The sequence below is a fragment of the Danio rerio genome, chromosome 8 (genome assembly GCF_052040795.2).
Source record: "Danio rerio strain M-AB ecotype USA chromosome 8, GRCz13ab, whole genome shotgun sequence".
Taxonomy (NCBI): domain Eukaryota; kingdom Metazoa; phylum Chordata; class Actinopteri; order Cypriniformes; family Danionidae; genus Danio; species Danio rerio.
In genome coordinates, this window is record NC_141028.1 from 22037414 (window position 1) to 22053660 (window position 16247).

Genomic DNA, 16247 nt, shown 5'->3' on the forward strand with positions numbered 1-16247 from the left:
TACATTGTTTTCTGATACTACAGATGTTCATAAAACTGGATAAGATGGCGATGGTTGACTTTGCGTCTTGTGTATGTATTACCATTGTTAACTTCTATTTAGAGTTGCCAGGTCTGGATTAAAAAAATAAGCCTGCTTGTTAATGTAAACTACTCCAAAATAACCCAAGTCATGTTCTGTTGCTCCCATTGGTCAAACCTGGTCCTGCAGTAGGCATGGAACGATAACTGGGTTTCAAGGTTTACTGCGATTTGGAAAAGTCAAGGTTTTAAAACCACCAGAACTTTCTGATATACTATTCGGTCTATGTGTGTGTGTGTGTGTTTTTTTTTACATGTTTTTTTTGCAACTATTTTATTTATTTTTGTTAGGGCAACAGTATCTCCAATAGAAAAAGACCCTCCACATCAAAAACTATTGTTCCAAAGTATTTTAAATGTTTCTTGAAATAAAATATATTGTGTTCAGCTGAGGAAAAGTTTTTTTTTACCCAGACATTTAAAAATAACTAATTTTAGAGTAGTCATCATGATACCTTGATATTTTAATCAAAGGTTATCATACCGTCACAATCTTATACCAGCCAATGCCTATGACTAAAAAAGTTGCCCAAGTCTATTGAAAAACTATAGATTTGGTCAGACTGCATGTATAGTCCAATTTGTGTGTCTTAGTTCCACACTCTCATGACACAAAAAAAAAAAACAACTTGAATAAAACTATTGATGCTGGACATTACAGAATGTCAATTGTACTTGTGACACTACTGTATTAATAGTATGTCAATAGTAAATGAATCTTGATTATATGTATTACATAAACATTTAATGGCAGTTTTTAAATATATTATTAATTATGTATTTATTAAGTTGATGTCTCTTAGCATGTTGTGTCATTCAATTAATAGTACTGTATATATTTATAGGTCACCTTGCTCTCTAGATATTGACATTAGGCATTAAGGGGATGTCATTTGAGTGCTACTCCTAACACTGCATCTGTTCTCATTAGTGACCGCGTGTGAACCCACGGCCATGTCCACAGCTGTAGTGATGGAGCATCCAGGAGATGAGAGCCTCCTTCAGTCCTGTGGAACTGCAGACAGTCTCGCCTCTCTGGAAGACGCTGCCGCAGAGTCTACAGCAAAGTCAGTCCCTGTCCAGTACACTTTTGTTTCTTTTTTACTTGGTCAGGCATAGGTAACTAAATTCCCACAGGTAATTTATATTTTACAGTCATGAAATGTAGGTCACATGAGCTTGTGTTTGTAAACATAAGTGATGACATGTTGGAATGTGGTCATTGTGTCAAAAACTGGTTGTGCAAATGCCATGCCAGGTTCATGAATGAAGATACATGCCATCATAATATATTGCATAAAGATTCATTACAGCGTAAAATATTAACATGAGTTGTGTAAACAAATTTACCTTCTTACATTTTTCATTGTTTTCAAACGTACAGGGAATCTGCAGGGTCTTCAATTCTTAAAATGTATTAGCTAAGTGTCAAAACCCAAATTTTAGACCTTAAAAAGTCTTAAATCTACTGAAATATTGTGTTGTAGGTTTTAAATCTTTTTTTAACAGGTCTTAATTTTTTCTTTGTTCAGGAATAGCTGCCCAATCTCATCATTAACACTCATACAATCACCAACAATCCATCTTAATAATTTTTTAAATTTAAAAATAGCCTAATTTACCATAATGTTTTAATTACTTTCCTTACAGTAACATTTGTTTAAACATTCTCCATTATTGCTGAGGATACAGACCTGACCTATATTTTTATTGTTAAAATATTATTATTATTATTATTGTATTATTAAACATATTAAATTATAATCATTATAAGATCAAGTGAAAATCTTTTCCAACTGGGATATTTTTAAAAAGTCCTTAGGATTTAGCCCTGTATATGTCTGATATTTCATTCATGATCTTAAAATGGTCTTAAATTCCTAAATTTAAATTGGTGAAACATGCTAAAATCCTTAATGTAAAATAGCTGGAACATAATGAGATATTGCATAAAGGTAAAATAATCTTTAAGTGTTGCTTATTTGATGCTCAAGAAATATCAGATTTTTTTGGAAACGGATGCTTGAAAACAATTGAAAATAACAGAATATATTTGAAACATTAGAAATTAAATTAACACTTGATAAAATTAATTAATCAAATGCACACTTCCTTGCATAAAAAAATCATTTCTTAAAGAAACAAAATATAACCTTTTGGCTCCAGAGTCATGTGAAGTGATACTCGTGGCTGACTGATAGAGCTAAAGTAAAGAATGCAGTTTTTCTGGAAAAGCTATTACTTAAATTGTCCTGATTTCTTCACAGTGAGTCATCAGAGGAAGAATCTGCATGTGCCAGAGAAGTGCAGACAAACACCAAAGCCGAACAGAGCACACACACAACATCAGGTGAGATTACACGCTCTCACTTTACAAGCACTCGCAAATCAACTTCAACTCTCAAAACACTCAGGTTAAAACTCTAGAACATTTTCTCACTGTCCTGCAAACAAACATAAGGGATGCACTAAATGTTTGGCCGTCAATAATTACTGCCCAAAAGTGGCATTTTTGATTTTTCATAAAATCATCTGAAATTATTAGCCAAAATAAAAGTTATGCTGCGCTGGTTACACTCTACCTCCAGCCATAGTCACTGTGTGCAGTGTGCCTTTCACACTGGATACGGAAAGTGTTGAGCTGTGCTATGAAACCCATTTCAATGGCTTGTACCACAAAATAGCAATTTGTTGCTGCACCAACCAAAGCGCAAGAGCAGCTTGCAGTCAAACTTCATAATATTTTAATATTCAGCTCATGTACTAATATACTTATCTAACCATGCACACTGGAAAAGCAAATTCTGCTCAAATAACGCACTGACAGCACATTATCTAGTATTATTCAATCTGTTCGCAATGTGATGTTTTATAAACAAATTTCGTGAGGAGCACGATCAGTCTTTGACGAGGCTATATCATCACACACAATCATTCCATTATCCAATCAGCTCAAGAGCAAACACCTATAAATAGTCAAACACATCATACCTCCGTTTTCTCTTGACTTCAGCGTCCCTCCACCACCCCAACTCCACACTATTAAACCAGTTACCGATTTAAATCTGAAGCGTTCTGGAGAGCCGAGCTAGACACTGCGCTTGGACCCTATCTCTCTTAATCCAGATAAGGGGAATAACACGAGTTAGGGTGTCTTCCCGAGCTCAGAGCCCTCTCCCCGCACAGCTCGCCAAATACACATATTCTATCCAGTCAAATATCTGAGTGTGAACTCGTGAAAGATACTGTGCTGTCATGGCAAAGCTGGAAAAATGACACCTCAGCTGGTTCACTGTCAACAAAATTGTAAATAAACAGTCTATAAAATGACATAATTATTATTTAACAGTTATTACACAGCATTTTTGGAATTTTCATTTTTCTTCCTAACCAACAAACTCACTTCGGACTCATTCACACAGAATGCCTCTTTCCATTCAAATGTGATATTTTTCCAGTGTCTTTATACATAAACACATGTTTGATGGACATGCCTGACTATTACGCTTGCGACTTGCGTCTTATGTGCTTGAGCTTAGTGTTTTTAAGATGCCTTGTCAAGTTAAAAAACGTAAACTTTCCATGCAGCACTACTCCTTAATATCAGTTCGATAACAGTGGGCCAATCAGAAGAACGTAGAGATTTCTGTTTACAAATCTATATCCCGATGCACAGTGTTGCCATTTTTTAATCATTCCTGATACGTTTTGTGTCTTTAGATGCATTCTGTGTGAATAGCCCAATACTCTCTCTCATACAGGCATTTTTAGGTACTTTCCCAGGCCTTCAAAACTATGTGCACACAAGTTCTGCATTACAAAGATAAAACTCAGAGTGACGGAAAACTGTCCAGAGCACCATCCCTCAACTCCCATCACAAAACCTCCTGGAGGACTTCAAGTTTTGGCAGATTGAGATTAAAAAAACCTTTTAGTGTGCTGTAGGAGGAAGTGTTTGTAAAAGAAGCTGCTGTCCATATGCAAACTGATTTCCGCTTCAGGTTGACTATTTTAATATAATATTTGCACACTCGCATATGAGTTTGTTTATAAAGGTTAAACCAGAGCCATTTGAAAACTCTGAATTTCCAGAAGTTCCATCGCTCTGTCATGTTTACACAAGATAACAGAACTTTGAATGAGGTCATCAAGTCACATGACCCTGGATTATAGGGTCATGCAGCAGTGATGGCTTTGTTTTTCATGTCGAATGGTTTTGCAGAGTGTGTGGTCAGCGTTTAGTTTATCAGATTGACGCTGAACAGGATGTTGTACAGTGTTTATGGTTTTTTTCACTTACACGCCCAGCTGCAAAAACACTCAAGATAAATTTCTGTTATTATTTTCCGATATTTTGTAACTTTTTATTTTTTGTTTTAAGTTTATGTGATAGCCAGGTGATATTTGCATGCTATGATTATATCTCAATTGTTACTTTAACATTGTGAGAGCTGACTATATCAGATGATACTCATTTTGCTAAAAACTTGTCTTTTCTGAATCAACAGTTTGATGAAGCCTATTAAAATGTGTGTTAGCATGATATAAAATTAAAATTATTAAATAAAAAAAATCCTTTTAATAATAGTCTAATAGTTTTTTTTATATTTTAAATGTTTTATTTTTTATAAAATGTATGATATAGTTGAGTAATAATCCATAGGGATTTTAGACTAATATTTAATGTAATTTTTTTAGAGTAATATTTAATTTTTTTATTTACATATATTATTTATTCATCCATGATAGGCCTAACTTGGCCAAAGTATTAACCAAAATTATGTTATATACATATATATTAGTTTTTTCCATGTTTTCAAGTTTTTTCCATGTTTTCATTGAGAAAGGAAATAAAAACGCACTCTTTCATTAGTTTATAAAATAAAACAAAAGTAACTAATTTACTTGAAGCACATTTTTTGAAGAAACTATGTGACAAATTTGTACTAATAAATATTTTGAAAATAAGTTGTTTTTTTTCAAGATGCATGGCTGTGATATCAATGACAGTAAATGCTTATTCTCTTTGTAGGTGCCACCCCTCGCCCCGACTCCCTCTCCCTGCCCACCAAAGGCACAGAGCTCTGGACTACACACCGGGATGGAGAGGTTAAGCTTAGGATGGCCGAGTCTGGCCTTGGGGCTGAAACCCCTCTTACTGTAAATCAGATGTTCACCTCCACTGTTCAGCGTTTTGGCAGCTACCCTGCACTCGGCTGGAAAGAAGGAGAGCAGTGGAAAACCATGACCTACAGCGAGTACTACAAGTCCTGCCGCACTGCTGCCAAGAGCTTCCTCAAGGTGAGGATATGATGCAAATCCTACCATCACATTATTTGTGATCCATTAAGGCTTTGCGAAGCTCAACATTACGGTTGCACATTAGAAAAAACTCAAGTTATAGACTGTGAGATATCCCGAAACTCCATCACACTGACTTGGGCTATCAAGCAACAGTAAGCATGTTTACATGCAAGCCAACACTCTGATAACTTAGACAAATAAGCTTATTGAAGTAATCCATAGTCCTGGTTTATATGCAAACCAATAATCCAGCAATGCAAGTAAAAATGTTTACCAAAAATTATTAACCCTTTACACATACTGTGGTAAATTTAAGTCAAGTTCTTTATAAGTCATTTATTACGATATATATATATATATATATATATATATATATATATATATATATATATATATATATATATATATATATATATATATATACATATATATATATATATACATATATATATATATATATATATATATATATATAAGTCATTCAGTTTCTTTTCGACTTAGTCCCTTTAGTAATCAGGCATCGGCACAGCGGAATGAACTGCCTATTGTATATAATTATTATTTTTATCTATTTATATATTTTTCCAGTGATAAATGTTCAAAAGCCTTGTAATGACACCCAGTAACACTCCAATGAGTATTTCAATGAGTGCACTAAAAGGGATTAATTAATCAGCTAGTTTCCCGGCAGTGATGTCAAAATCTACTGATTTGCATATCAAACTTATGGCTCATTATGGCTTATTTGAAGGTTTTTTTTCATATATTATTCAGCATTTTGACTTTATGACTTGTATTTTTGCTGCACAAGATCAGAACACAAGAGCCCGAGTCAAGAAAAGTGTCTGAGGTGCTTTTCTACTAGTGCATTTTTACAAGATTTGTAACTGTTATTCCAACATTTTCAACACGCAAAAATTGAGAGATTTAATCCAGAATCCATTTAATCCATTTACTCCAGAACATTGTTGTGCCATTTCATTGTAGACTGAACCACAAAATTGAAAAAAAAAATGGAGGTGAAGCTATCCACAGTCGCTCTCTGACTGGTTTTCTGGACCAATATCAATCTCTGAATCGTCAAACCCCTCCCATAAAACCATAATGCAACCAGTAGACAGCTGGCAAAATATGTGGATGCCCAGAAAGCATGAATGGTCATGTTTCATGCATTATAGAATGTATAGTGTGGATGCAGGTTGTGTTTCTCAAATACAATGAAATGCCAGTCTGTATGAGGAGCAAGTTTTAAAATAAAAATGTACTAGTGTGCGAAAGGTGCCTGAGTTTGCAGTATATTTCCTTCACCATTAGTCCATAAATCTGCAGTAAGCACATGTTCCTATCACATAACACTAATGCACACTTCAAATAACAACTGAAAGCAGAATAATGCATCTACATGCTTTGCAAAAATGCCATAATGAGCAAAAAAAATCAGTTTCTGCTTAAAGCGTTTATGACCTCACTCTGATAAAGAAAAATAGGTTAACATGTTCACCTCTTGACATGTCAGCCTAAGAATAATCAGGTCACGAAAGTGGATGTAATTGCACTCTTTGTTCATATTAAAGGTGAGAAGTATCTTCTGTCCGATTGTTTTGAGTCTAGCACCTTGGTAGCATAACAGATCTGACCCATAAATGTTTATTGTTTAGCAATTCAGTGACGCTAGTAATTCTCATTATCTTTCTGGTGCTGTTGAGATCACGGGTGTTTAGTATTGCACTGTTATCTGAAATGACATGATAATGTGCCTGATAAGGGGAATATTTTTGTGCCAGAGGTATCCGATAACAAACACTTAAAACTTCATAAACGCTTAAAAGTATAAACAGGCAGTACTCATAAAATCATTGTTGTGCCTTTGGGGAAGGCAGTTTGACCTTGGGTTACCTTAGGGAGAAAATGCTAACAACTAGAGAACGGCATGATCAGATGCCTGTGTAATTAAGCCTATTTTTATCATTGTATGAGAATCAAGATTAAGCTCAGAGCTCTTTGTCAAGTCTGAGCAGTTGCTTTAAATTCTCACTGTGGTTTTTTAATTTACATACATTACACACGTAATATGCTGTACAATTGATACTAGTATAAACTTAAATAGGTAAAATAGAAAAAAGATATACTGTGCCTGCAAATATTTTCTGTTTCTCATTCAATTTATATAAATTTGGTTTTGTATTTTTGGATTATTTTTTTGTGCCTTATAAGTAAATAAACGGAATTAAATAATTGTATGCAACTCAATACATACAGCTACAGAAAATAAGAGACTTTTGAAAATGTATCTGGATTTAAGATTTATAGTGCTATATCTTGAGTAAAATGTCATTTGTTTTATTCTGTAAACTACTGATGACATTTCTTCCTTATTTAAAATTAAAATGCGAGGATTAAAAAGTGTAACACCAATGATTTAAGTTATACGAATAAGGACGGATGTTCTGAAACTGACTTAATTTGATAATTTCAGAATCTATAATTTGTAAATTTGTCTTGGGGGTGTAAACATGTATTGTTTATGTTTGTGAATTGTCCACAAACCAATCAAGAGCCAGATCTTACGTGTTGTGAAGTTTAAGAACGATTGTCCTCAGTACCTGAGAATAGTTGGTCTTAACAGCAGGAGGCTTTTGTTTATCGTCTTCGGTTTTTCAATGTCCTCGTCTTAGGATGAGGTTCAGCTCCCAACTGGTCACGTTCTCCCAGTGGGGAACAGGACGCCATGGCTGGTGGCCAGTGTAGGCACATTTCCATGGTTTTGTTAATCGGGAAACTCAAAAGGAGTATAACTTGTCCAGCTCAGGCCCTGTGGGAGAGATGGAGATTGAGTTTTGCGTATCCTAGGCTACATAAACACAAAAGAAGTGTTGGTTGGCACGACATGCGTATTTTGGCTTGTGCGACTTTTGAATATTTAAACATGATACGGCTTGGTGTTCGTTCATCCATATTAATGAAGAATGAAATCTGACTCCCTGAAGAATTATTATTTTAAACTGAATCTTATTGGTAATTCTGTTGAATTGATTCGCAGATTGTTTATCTTTAAAGTTTTGTTGTACAAGCTTTGAGTATTGGTGACATTTTGGAGTTACTGAACTAGAGATAAATGTCAGTATTTAAATAAACATTTGTTTAACAACAAGAAAAGCACATGTACATGATTATGTGGGACCTCTTGAAGACATGCTGCTTCATCTTTTACATACAAACAATACATTAGGCTTTTTCACCTCTAGCTGCCCCATGCTTTCATGTCTACAGTCTGTACTGTCCTGTCAAAATAAAGGTATAAAACTTCCCTAAAAAGAAGAAATATTTATAACTTATAAAAATTAAGCGATCAATGTTTATATGAATAAACATATGTATATATTCATCATATACTCTAAATGAATTGTGTCTCTTCAGAAAACTATAAATATTTGTTTTTATTCCTTATAAGTTTAAAGACTCATCCTAGATTAAATGCAAGTCTGAGCTGTTTCCACTGAAAGAAATTGTAACTGACTGACCTTACAATATGTCAGTGTGTTTGCTTCGCTTTTTCTCATGATCCACACCAGTGATTGTTTTTTTCTGAAACACATTTATTTAAAAATTTCTTAAATGTCATAATTTAATTATGGTCTAAACCTGGCATAGTTTATGCCCTGTCGGTAAAACCAGGCCTTAATGAATGTTTTGAAGGATCTGAATTATTCTGTTATTTTCTGTGCAAAAATATAAATTGCACCTTGAAATCTGAAAAAAGAGAAAAATAATAAATTATTATAAATAAACTTCTAAATTTCTAATATCTTAACACTTTTTGCATTACAATTTTAAAGTTATTAATTTTGAGTGATTTGCTTTTGAAAGGAAAATGTATTTCAAGTCGCCTGAATTCATTTAGCCTATTAAATGTTTTATTTATGATTTGATTAAAAGAAACATTAATTTGTTTTCTGATTTTTTTTCTTTTTTGTGAGTTTAGAAAGACATGAATGATATTGACATACATTTTTATTATGGGGTATTATAACACAGTAATATGCATGTGCTAACTGTGTGTATATATTCACAGCTCGGGTTGGAGCGCTACCACGGCGTTGGGATTCTCGGCTTCAACTCAACCGAGTGGTTTATTGCTGACATTGCTGCTATTTTAGCTGGGTAAGAAGAATTTACTTGTGTGTATATCTTATAATCAACCATAATTGCATATACACCCATACTAGTGTCAAACTAACTGCATGGCCATACAGGTCATAACACTTCATCAGCATACCTCCAGTGTTTGCCTCAAACAAAGCTTTAATCATTTCATCCTAGTCAAATAGTAACTCTGCTTCATCATAAACCTCCCAGCTGCCTTTATGGCTTTAGAAAATGCAGATGGTAAAGGCAAGACACAGCAGGTGATTAGACTAAAAATGATTTAACCATTTGAATTACATTCCCCATTTGACTGATTACATGAAGAACAGTTTTTATATTCCGCGTTTTCTAAAATGCTATTTTGGTGAGGTATTAATTAATTGAATATGTACATGAACATTAAATAAAAATTCTTTATTACTATTTTAATATTAGACTTAGGTCTCAAAAATCTATTTTCATGACTCCATAAATCAGAAAAAGTGTTCAGTAAATAGCCAGGGGGAACAAAAATCTGTTTACTTGTAGAATAAAATGTATATAATCTTAAAGATTTTGTTTAAATATCTCCCTCTGTAAACTAAAAACCTTCAGAACATCGAGATGAAAGTGCTGCTGAAATGGAGATTTTCTTGCTCAGTGCGGGAAAATAAAAACAAATTTTAAGAAGACAGCCTTTTAATTAGACTGAAAAAATAAAAAATCTCAAAATTGTGACTGGTGTATAAAAAAAAATGGTGTTTTTGCCTGATGTGTCTTGATGTGATGTGACACAGCCTGCACTTGATAAACAGCATCACCACAATCTGGTCAGTGTTGGTAAACATACAGGTGGAGTCTGAACAGAAATGGGTGTGAGTGTTGTTTATGTTTGAAGGTGTGAGGATTGTATTATTTTTGCTTGAGGATGTTTATTATTGGAGTTTGTATGTCATTGGCAGCGGGTTTGCTGTGGGCATCTACACAACCAACTCTCCTGAGGCCTGCCAGTATGTGGCGGAGAACTGCCAGGCCAACATCCTGGTGGTGGAAAACCACAAACAGCTGCAGAAGATCTTACAGGTAATGAAAGGACATGACCTGTTTCTAAATTAAAACCTCAAAAACATTTCCTTAATAAACTAAGATCGGAGCGTTTAACTCAAATAATGTGGTAACAAAATAAGGTCCCATTAGATAGTAAATGTATTTACTAATATGAACAAACAATAAGCAATGCATTTTTTACAGTATTTATTTATTAATCTTTTTTAATGTTAGTTAACAAAAACAATTAATTGTCAGTTCTTGTTAACTCACAGTGAATTAACTAGTTAACGCGTAACATCTATGTTGATCCTGGAACAACATTCCAATCAGCTAATCAGAATCAAGGAATGTAATTACTGTTTATGTTCAGTTTAGGCTTACGCTTGGGTTTATGCACTTCTACATTCAATGGTTGTTATCCAACTATTATTCCCCTCTGATTTTGGGAGTAATTTACTGTTATGGTTGGGTTTAGGGGTAGGGAATAGGTATGGACTACATTTTCGAACAAAAATTATGTTCCAGGATCAACATAGCTGTTAATCCAGGATCATACTTGGCAAAATCATGACATGCAATGTTAACAAGCATAATTTTATGATAATTAGATTTTATTAATGCATTAGTAAATGTTGAACTATGATTAAAAAATGATGTACAAATATTGTTGATTCTTAGTTAATGTTAATAATTGAATCAGAAATGACTTTCACTACCTGCAGCTTAAACACATCAAAAATTAAACCTCCATCTGCTATAGAGTTTTTCCTCATCGTCTTTTACACTCTTTATATGTATGTGTGTTTGTGTGTGTTTTTGATTTATTTCAGATCCAGGACAAATTACCCCACCTTAAAGCCATCATCCAGTACAAAGATGAGCTGAAAGAGAAGAAGCCCAATCTCTACACGGTACATTTAATTAGTCAAATATTATCATTCCGTCCTCAGACCACAATCCTTTTTTTTTTACCCCCTTCATTACTAATTAAAATCTGACATTTGCTATGTAAATGTGTGACACGCATACACAGTGGGCGGAGTTTATGGAGCTGGGGCGGGACGAGCCTGACACTCAGCTTGATGACATCATCAGCTCCCAGAAGCCCAATCAGTGCTGCACTCTGATCTACACATCCGGGACTACAGGCCAGCCCAAGGGAGTTATGCTCAGTCATGACAATGTGAGTCAAACACTAGACATAACCCACATTTAACCCAAAACACCAAACTGTAACGAAAGAAAGTTCAAAAACAAAGGTTTAAAGTTGAAGGTTATTACAGAATGTAGCTCAAGACATGTATAGGAAATATATTTATATAGAATTTGGAAATATATTATTTCATAGTGATATCAAGCTCTGAATTTTTTAGGTGCGATACTTGAATTAGGGCTGCATGATATTGGAAATATCTGACATTGCGATATTTTGTTTTGCTGCAAAATATATTTTGCGATATGAATATAATGTCAGCAGATGATTTGAATAGCTCTGTTTGGAAAGATTTAATTGTTTTATATTGAGTAGGATGATCAAGTCTTTTTCTATGCAGTGCATCAGCATAAAATATAATACATTACATGTGTATATAAATGCAACAAAGCAAAAATAAAAAGGTTTTCTGGGGAGTCTAACAGTATTCAAGTACAGAAATCAAATACAGAACAATCAAATGTAAAATAACATGGTTATCATCATTGTAAAAATCATTTTTAAAAATATTTAATAATATCTTTATCTTTTTATCTTTAACAAATAATCTAATCGTGTGATGTGAATATTGCTGATACACACATTATTATAGTATTATTATTTTATATCAAATGATACATTGTTCAGCACTAACTTTAATGCATGAGGGAAAGGAGATTGAATTTTTTACTTGAAATATAATATTCTGCAGCCCTAAAATATACAGTGTGGGCCATTTATATGGATGCACCTTAAAAAAATGGGAATAGTTGGTGATAGTAATGTCCTGTTTGTGGCAAATTAGTATATGTGAGGGGGCTTGTAAATAACTCATGAAAGAATAAAGTTACGTTAAACCAAGCATACCATAGTTTTTTCTTGTGAAATTCCCAATAAGTTTATTGAGGTGTATCCATATAAATGGCCCACCCTGTATTACATTCAAATGGCTCAAAGTGGATCCCATCGCATATGAACAGTGATAAAATACCTTAGACAAATGTCTTTGAGGCATTTCATAATAATTAACTGTCCATATAAGCCAAGGCTGAATGTATATGCAATTATATACATTAAATTCAATTCATGTTTTTTCTATAGCGCTTTTACAATGTGGCTTGTGTCAAAGCAGCTTAACATAGAAGATTATAGTAAACTAAAACTGTGTCAGTCCAGTTTTCAGAGTTGAAGTTCAGTTAAGTTCAGTTCAGTGTGGTTTAGTTTTCACTGCTGAAAGTCCAAACACTCAAGAACAAATCCATCGATGCGCAGCTCCTGAAGTCACAAACTAAGCAAACTTCACCAGTTGACGAAAGTGAAGGAAAAAATATATACATGTTTGTGAATCAGATGAATTTTCTTTTCAGGTGTTTTAATAATTATTCTTTTTCTTTTTACATCTTGGGACAGTAACAACTTTTTTTTTTTCTTTTGTATACAGTTGAAGTCAGAATTATTAGCCCCCCTGATTATTTTTTTCCCCAATTTCTGTTTTACAGAAAGATTTTTTTTCAACACATTTTAAAACATAATAGTTTTAATAATTCATTTCTAATAACTGATTTCTTTTTTCTTTGTCATGATGACAGTAAATAATATTTGACTAGATATTTTTCAAGACACTTCTATACAGCTTAAAGTGACATTTAAAAGCTTAACTGGGTTAATTAGATTAACTAGGCAGGTTAGGGTAATTAAGCAAGTTATTGTATAACAATTGTTTGTCCTGTAGACTATCAAAAAAAGACTTTAAACGGGCTAAAAGTTTGGACCTTAAAAAGGATTTTAAAAAAATTAAAACTGCTTTTATTCTAGCCAAAATAAAACAAATAAGACTTTTTCCAGAAGAAGAAATATTATCAGACATACCGTGAAAATGTCCTTGCTCTGTTAGATATCATTTGGGAAATATTTAAAAAAAGAAAAAAATTCAAAAAGGGCTTATAATTCTGACTTCAACTGTATGTACGCTATTTACTATCTCTAAGGTATGATTATTATAACAAGTTCTTTCAATAAAAACAACAACAAAGCTTTGCTTGCTATATGAAGTCATTGCCAATACTCAAATGCTCACTTTCTGTGCTCTTGTAGCTCACATGGACAGCTGTTGCAACAAGCCAGCACGTGAGCCTGAACGATGCTGATAAGCTACAGGAAGTGGTCGTGAGCTACCTGCCGCTCAGCCATATTGCTGCACAGATGATTGACATCTGGCTCCCTATGAAAGCTGGAGGAGTCACGTACTTCGCACAGCCTGATGCACTAAAGGTCAGCTTGCAAATTAAACTTCCTTTTGCTTTTCCTTTTTCTAAATCAGTGTTAAAAAGCTCCCTGTGTTTTAAAGCAGAGGTTTGGTTTCCAAACCTTTTAGCCCACGACCCCCAAAATAATACTAGTGACTCGCGACCAATTCAATTCAGCTTTATTTGTATAGCGCTTTTACAATGTAGATTGTGTCAAAGCAGCTTCACATAAATGGTCATAGTAACTGGAGCAGTGTAGTTCAGTTTTTAGTGTTTAAGTTCAGTTCAGTTCAGTTTAGCTCAGTTCAGTGTGATTTAATCATTACTGAGAGTTCAAACACTGAAGAGCAAATTCATCGATGCGTAGCTCTACCAATCCTGAACCATGCGAGCCAGTGGCGATAGCGGAGAGGGAAAAAAAACTTCACCTGATGGGAGTGAAGAAAAAAAACCTTGAGAGAACCAGACTCAGTTGGGCACGACCATTTTAATTTCTCCGCTGGCCAAAAGTCTTGTGCAGGGCTTCAGTCACCGCGGTGGAGGCTGGAAGATGGCCTCAGCGAAGACTCGTCTGTCCCTGGAGCGTTGCTGGAATCAGACACATGTACTCCACTCCCCACGACCATCAGCGCAGCAGCAGCTCAGGATATGGCCTGGTCCCGGATATGGAATCCTTGGGATCATCTCGTCGCTGGTCTTGGATCCAATCAGTGACTCCGCATAATCTGAGGACCTCGGGATGAGTATCCCCAGGTGAAAATAGAGAATAAAGAGAATAAACAGCGTAGCTGCTGTTCATAGTGTATATAAGCAAGATGCAGAAGCCAGTGTGGAACCCGCTAGGTGATGCATTGAGTGTATGCTTTACTAAACAGATAGGTCTTTAATCTAGTTTTGAACTGGTAGAGTGTGTCTCAGCCTCGGACGTTATCAGGAAGGCTATTCCAGAGTGTAGGAGCCATGAAAGAGAAGGCTCGACCTCCTTTACTTGATTTTGCTATTCTAGGTACTACCAGAAGCCCTGAGTTTTGAGATCTTAAAAAACGAGTTGGATTGTAGCGAGACAGAAGGTTGGTTAGATAAACAGGAGCTAGATTAGACCACTAATATCCTCTGAGGTGGTTATGAATATATAAACTTTGCACACATACCAATAAGTTCAAGTCTATATTCGTCATTTAATTTTGAAGAACACCACTCGGAGAACATCCTCTGTTTAGTTGTGGCCTGTATCTATTTTTACTGTACATGAGTGCCGTAAAGGTGGCAGAAAGTTTAACCTGGTGCCATAAAATCTGTCTTTAATATAACGTAACCACCCCAGTGGGTCACAAAAATCGAAAGGCTGATGGCTTTTTATTTAAATTTTTGGAAATTATCAAGCGACATCAACCCCACCACAACTCCTTAATATCCCACGATATCCCGGGGCATCCCAACCCCCACTTTGGGAACCACTTTTTTAAAGGATTTGACACAAATACAGATGCATTCAATTGATGAAAAGTGACAAAATGAAATATTGTGATGTATGGAAGTTTATGCAAATTAGAAATGTTTATGTAGAGCCAGGGATGGCCAAACTTGGTCCTGGAGGGCCAGTGTCCTACATTGTGTTCCAACTTTCTTCGACACAAATGCTTGTAGTTTCTAGTATACCTAAAAGAGCTTGATTAGCTGGTTTAGGTGTGTCTAACTGGGGTTGGAACCAAACTTTGCAGGACAACAGCCCTCCAGGATCGAGTTTGTTCACCCCTAATGTATATGCATGCTTCTGATTGGTAGTTTTAATTCGAAGGGTTATGAGAATGCACAGCTAGTGTTAACATTAAAAGGCAAATCATCGTTTTTAAAACTTTTATTTCTCAAGTTGTGTTTCCGACCACTCAGAAATCTAAAATGAACTGAAATGTAACACGAGAGTTAAATAATTGTGCCTTGGTGAACACCCGAGACTTTTCAAAGACAAAAATCTAAGACTATTGAAAGGCTCTGTATGTGTTACTAAAGGCATTTCCTGGGTTCCTCAATTAAACCTTTTGTTTTGTGTGTGTGAGTGAAGACAATCATGTTAGTTTAAACTAACTGTTTCGATATATGAATATAATCTTTATGTTAATCATTATTAACAAACAACATAGGGCTATTATTTTTCCCCCTGCAATATACAGTGCTCAGCATATATAAGTACACCCCTCCCAAATCTATCTTTTAAATTCGTATTTTTAATAGGAAGCTATACAATATTGT

At 34.7% G+C, this 16247-nt stretch overlaps 1 protein-coding gene across 3 annotated transcripts in view; it reads left to right on the forward strand.

Moving 5' to 3' along the window:
• The window catches only part of acsbg2 (acyl-CoA synthetase bubblegum family member 2), a 51749-nt gene that overhangs the window by 24996 nt on the left and 10506 nt on the right, over positions 1-16247 (forward strand). For all 3 annotated transcript variants that reach the window (XM_087262835.1, XM_087262836.1, NM_001126379.1), the window contains exons 2-9: positions 1012-1147; positions 2348-2430; positions 5113-5381; positions 9457-9545; positions 10472-10592; positions 11390-11470; positions 11593-11742; positions 13846-14022. In XM_087262835.1, the coding sequence (XP_087118961.1) occupies positions 1035-1147; positions 2348-2430; positions 5113-5381; positions 9457-9545; positions 10472-10592; positions 11390-11470; positions 11593-11742; positions 13846-14022 (1083 nt within the window). In that variant the 5' untranslated portion in view covers positions 1012-1034. The remainder of the gene's footprint in view (positions 1-1011; positions 1148-2347; positions 2431-5112; positions 5382-9456; positions 9546-10471; positions 10593-11389; positions 11471-11592; positions 11743-13845; positions 14023-16247) is intronic.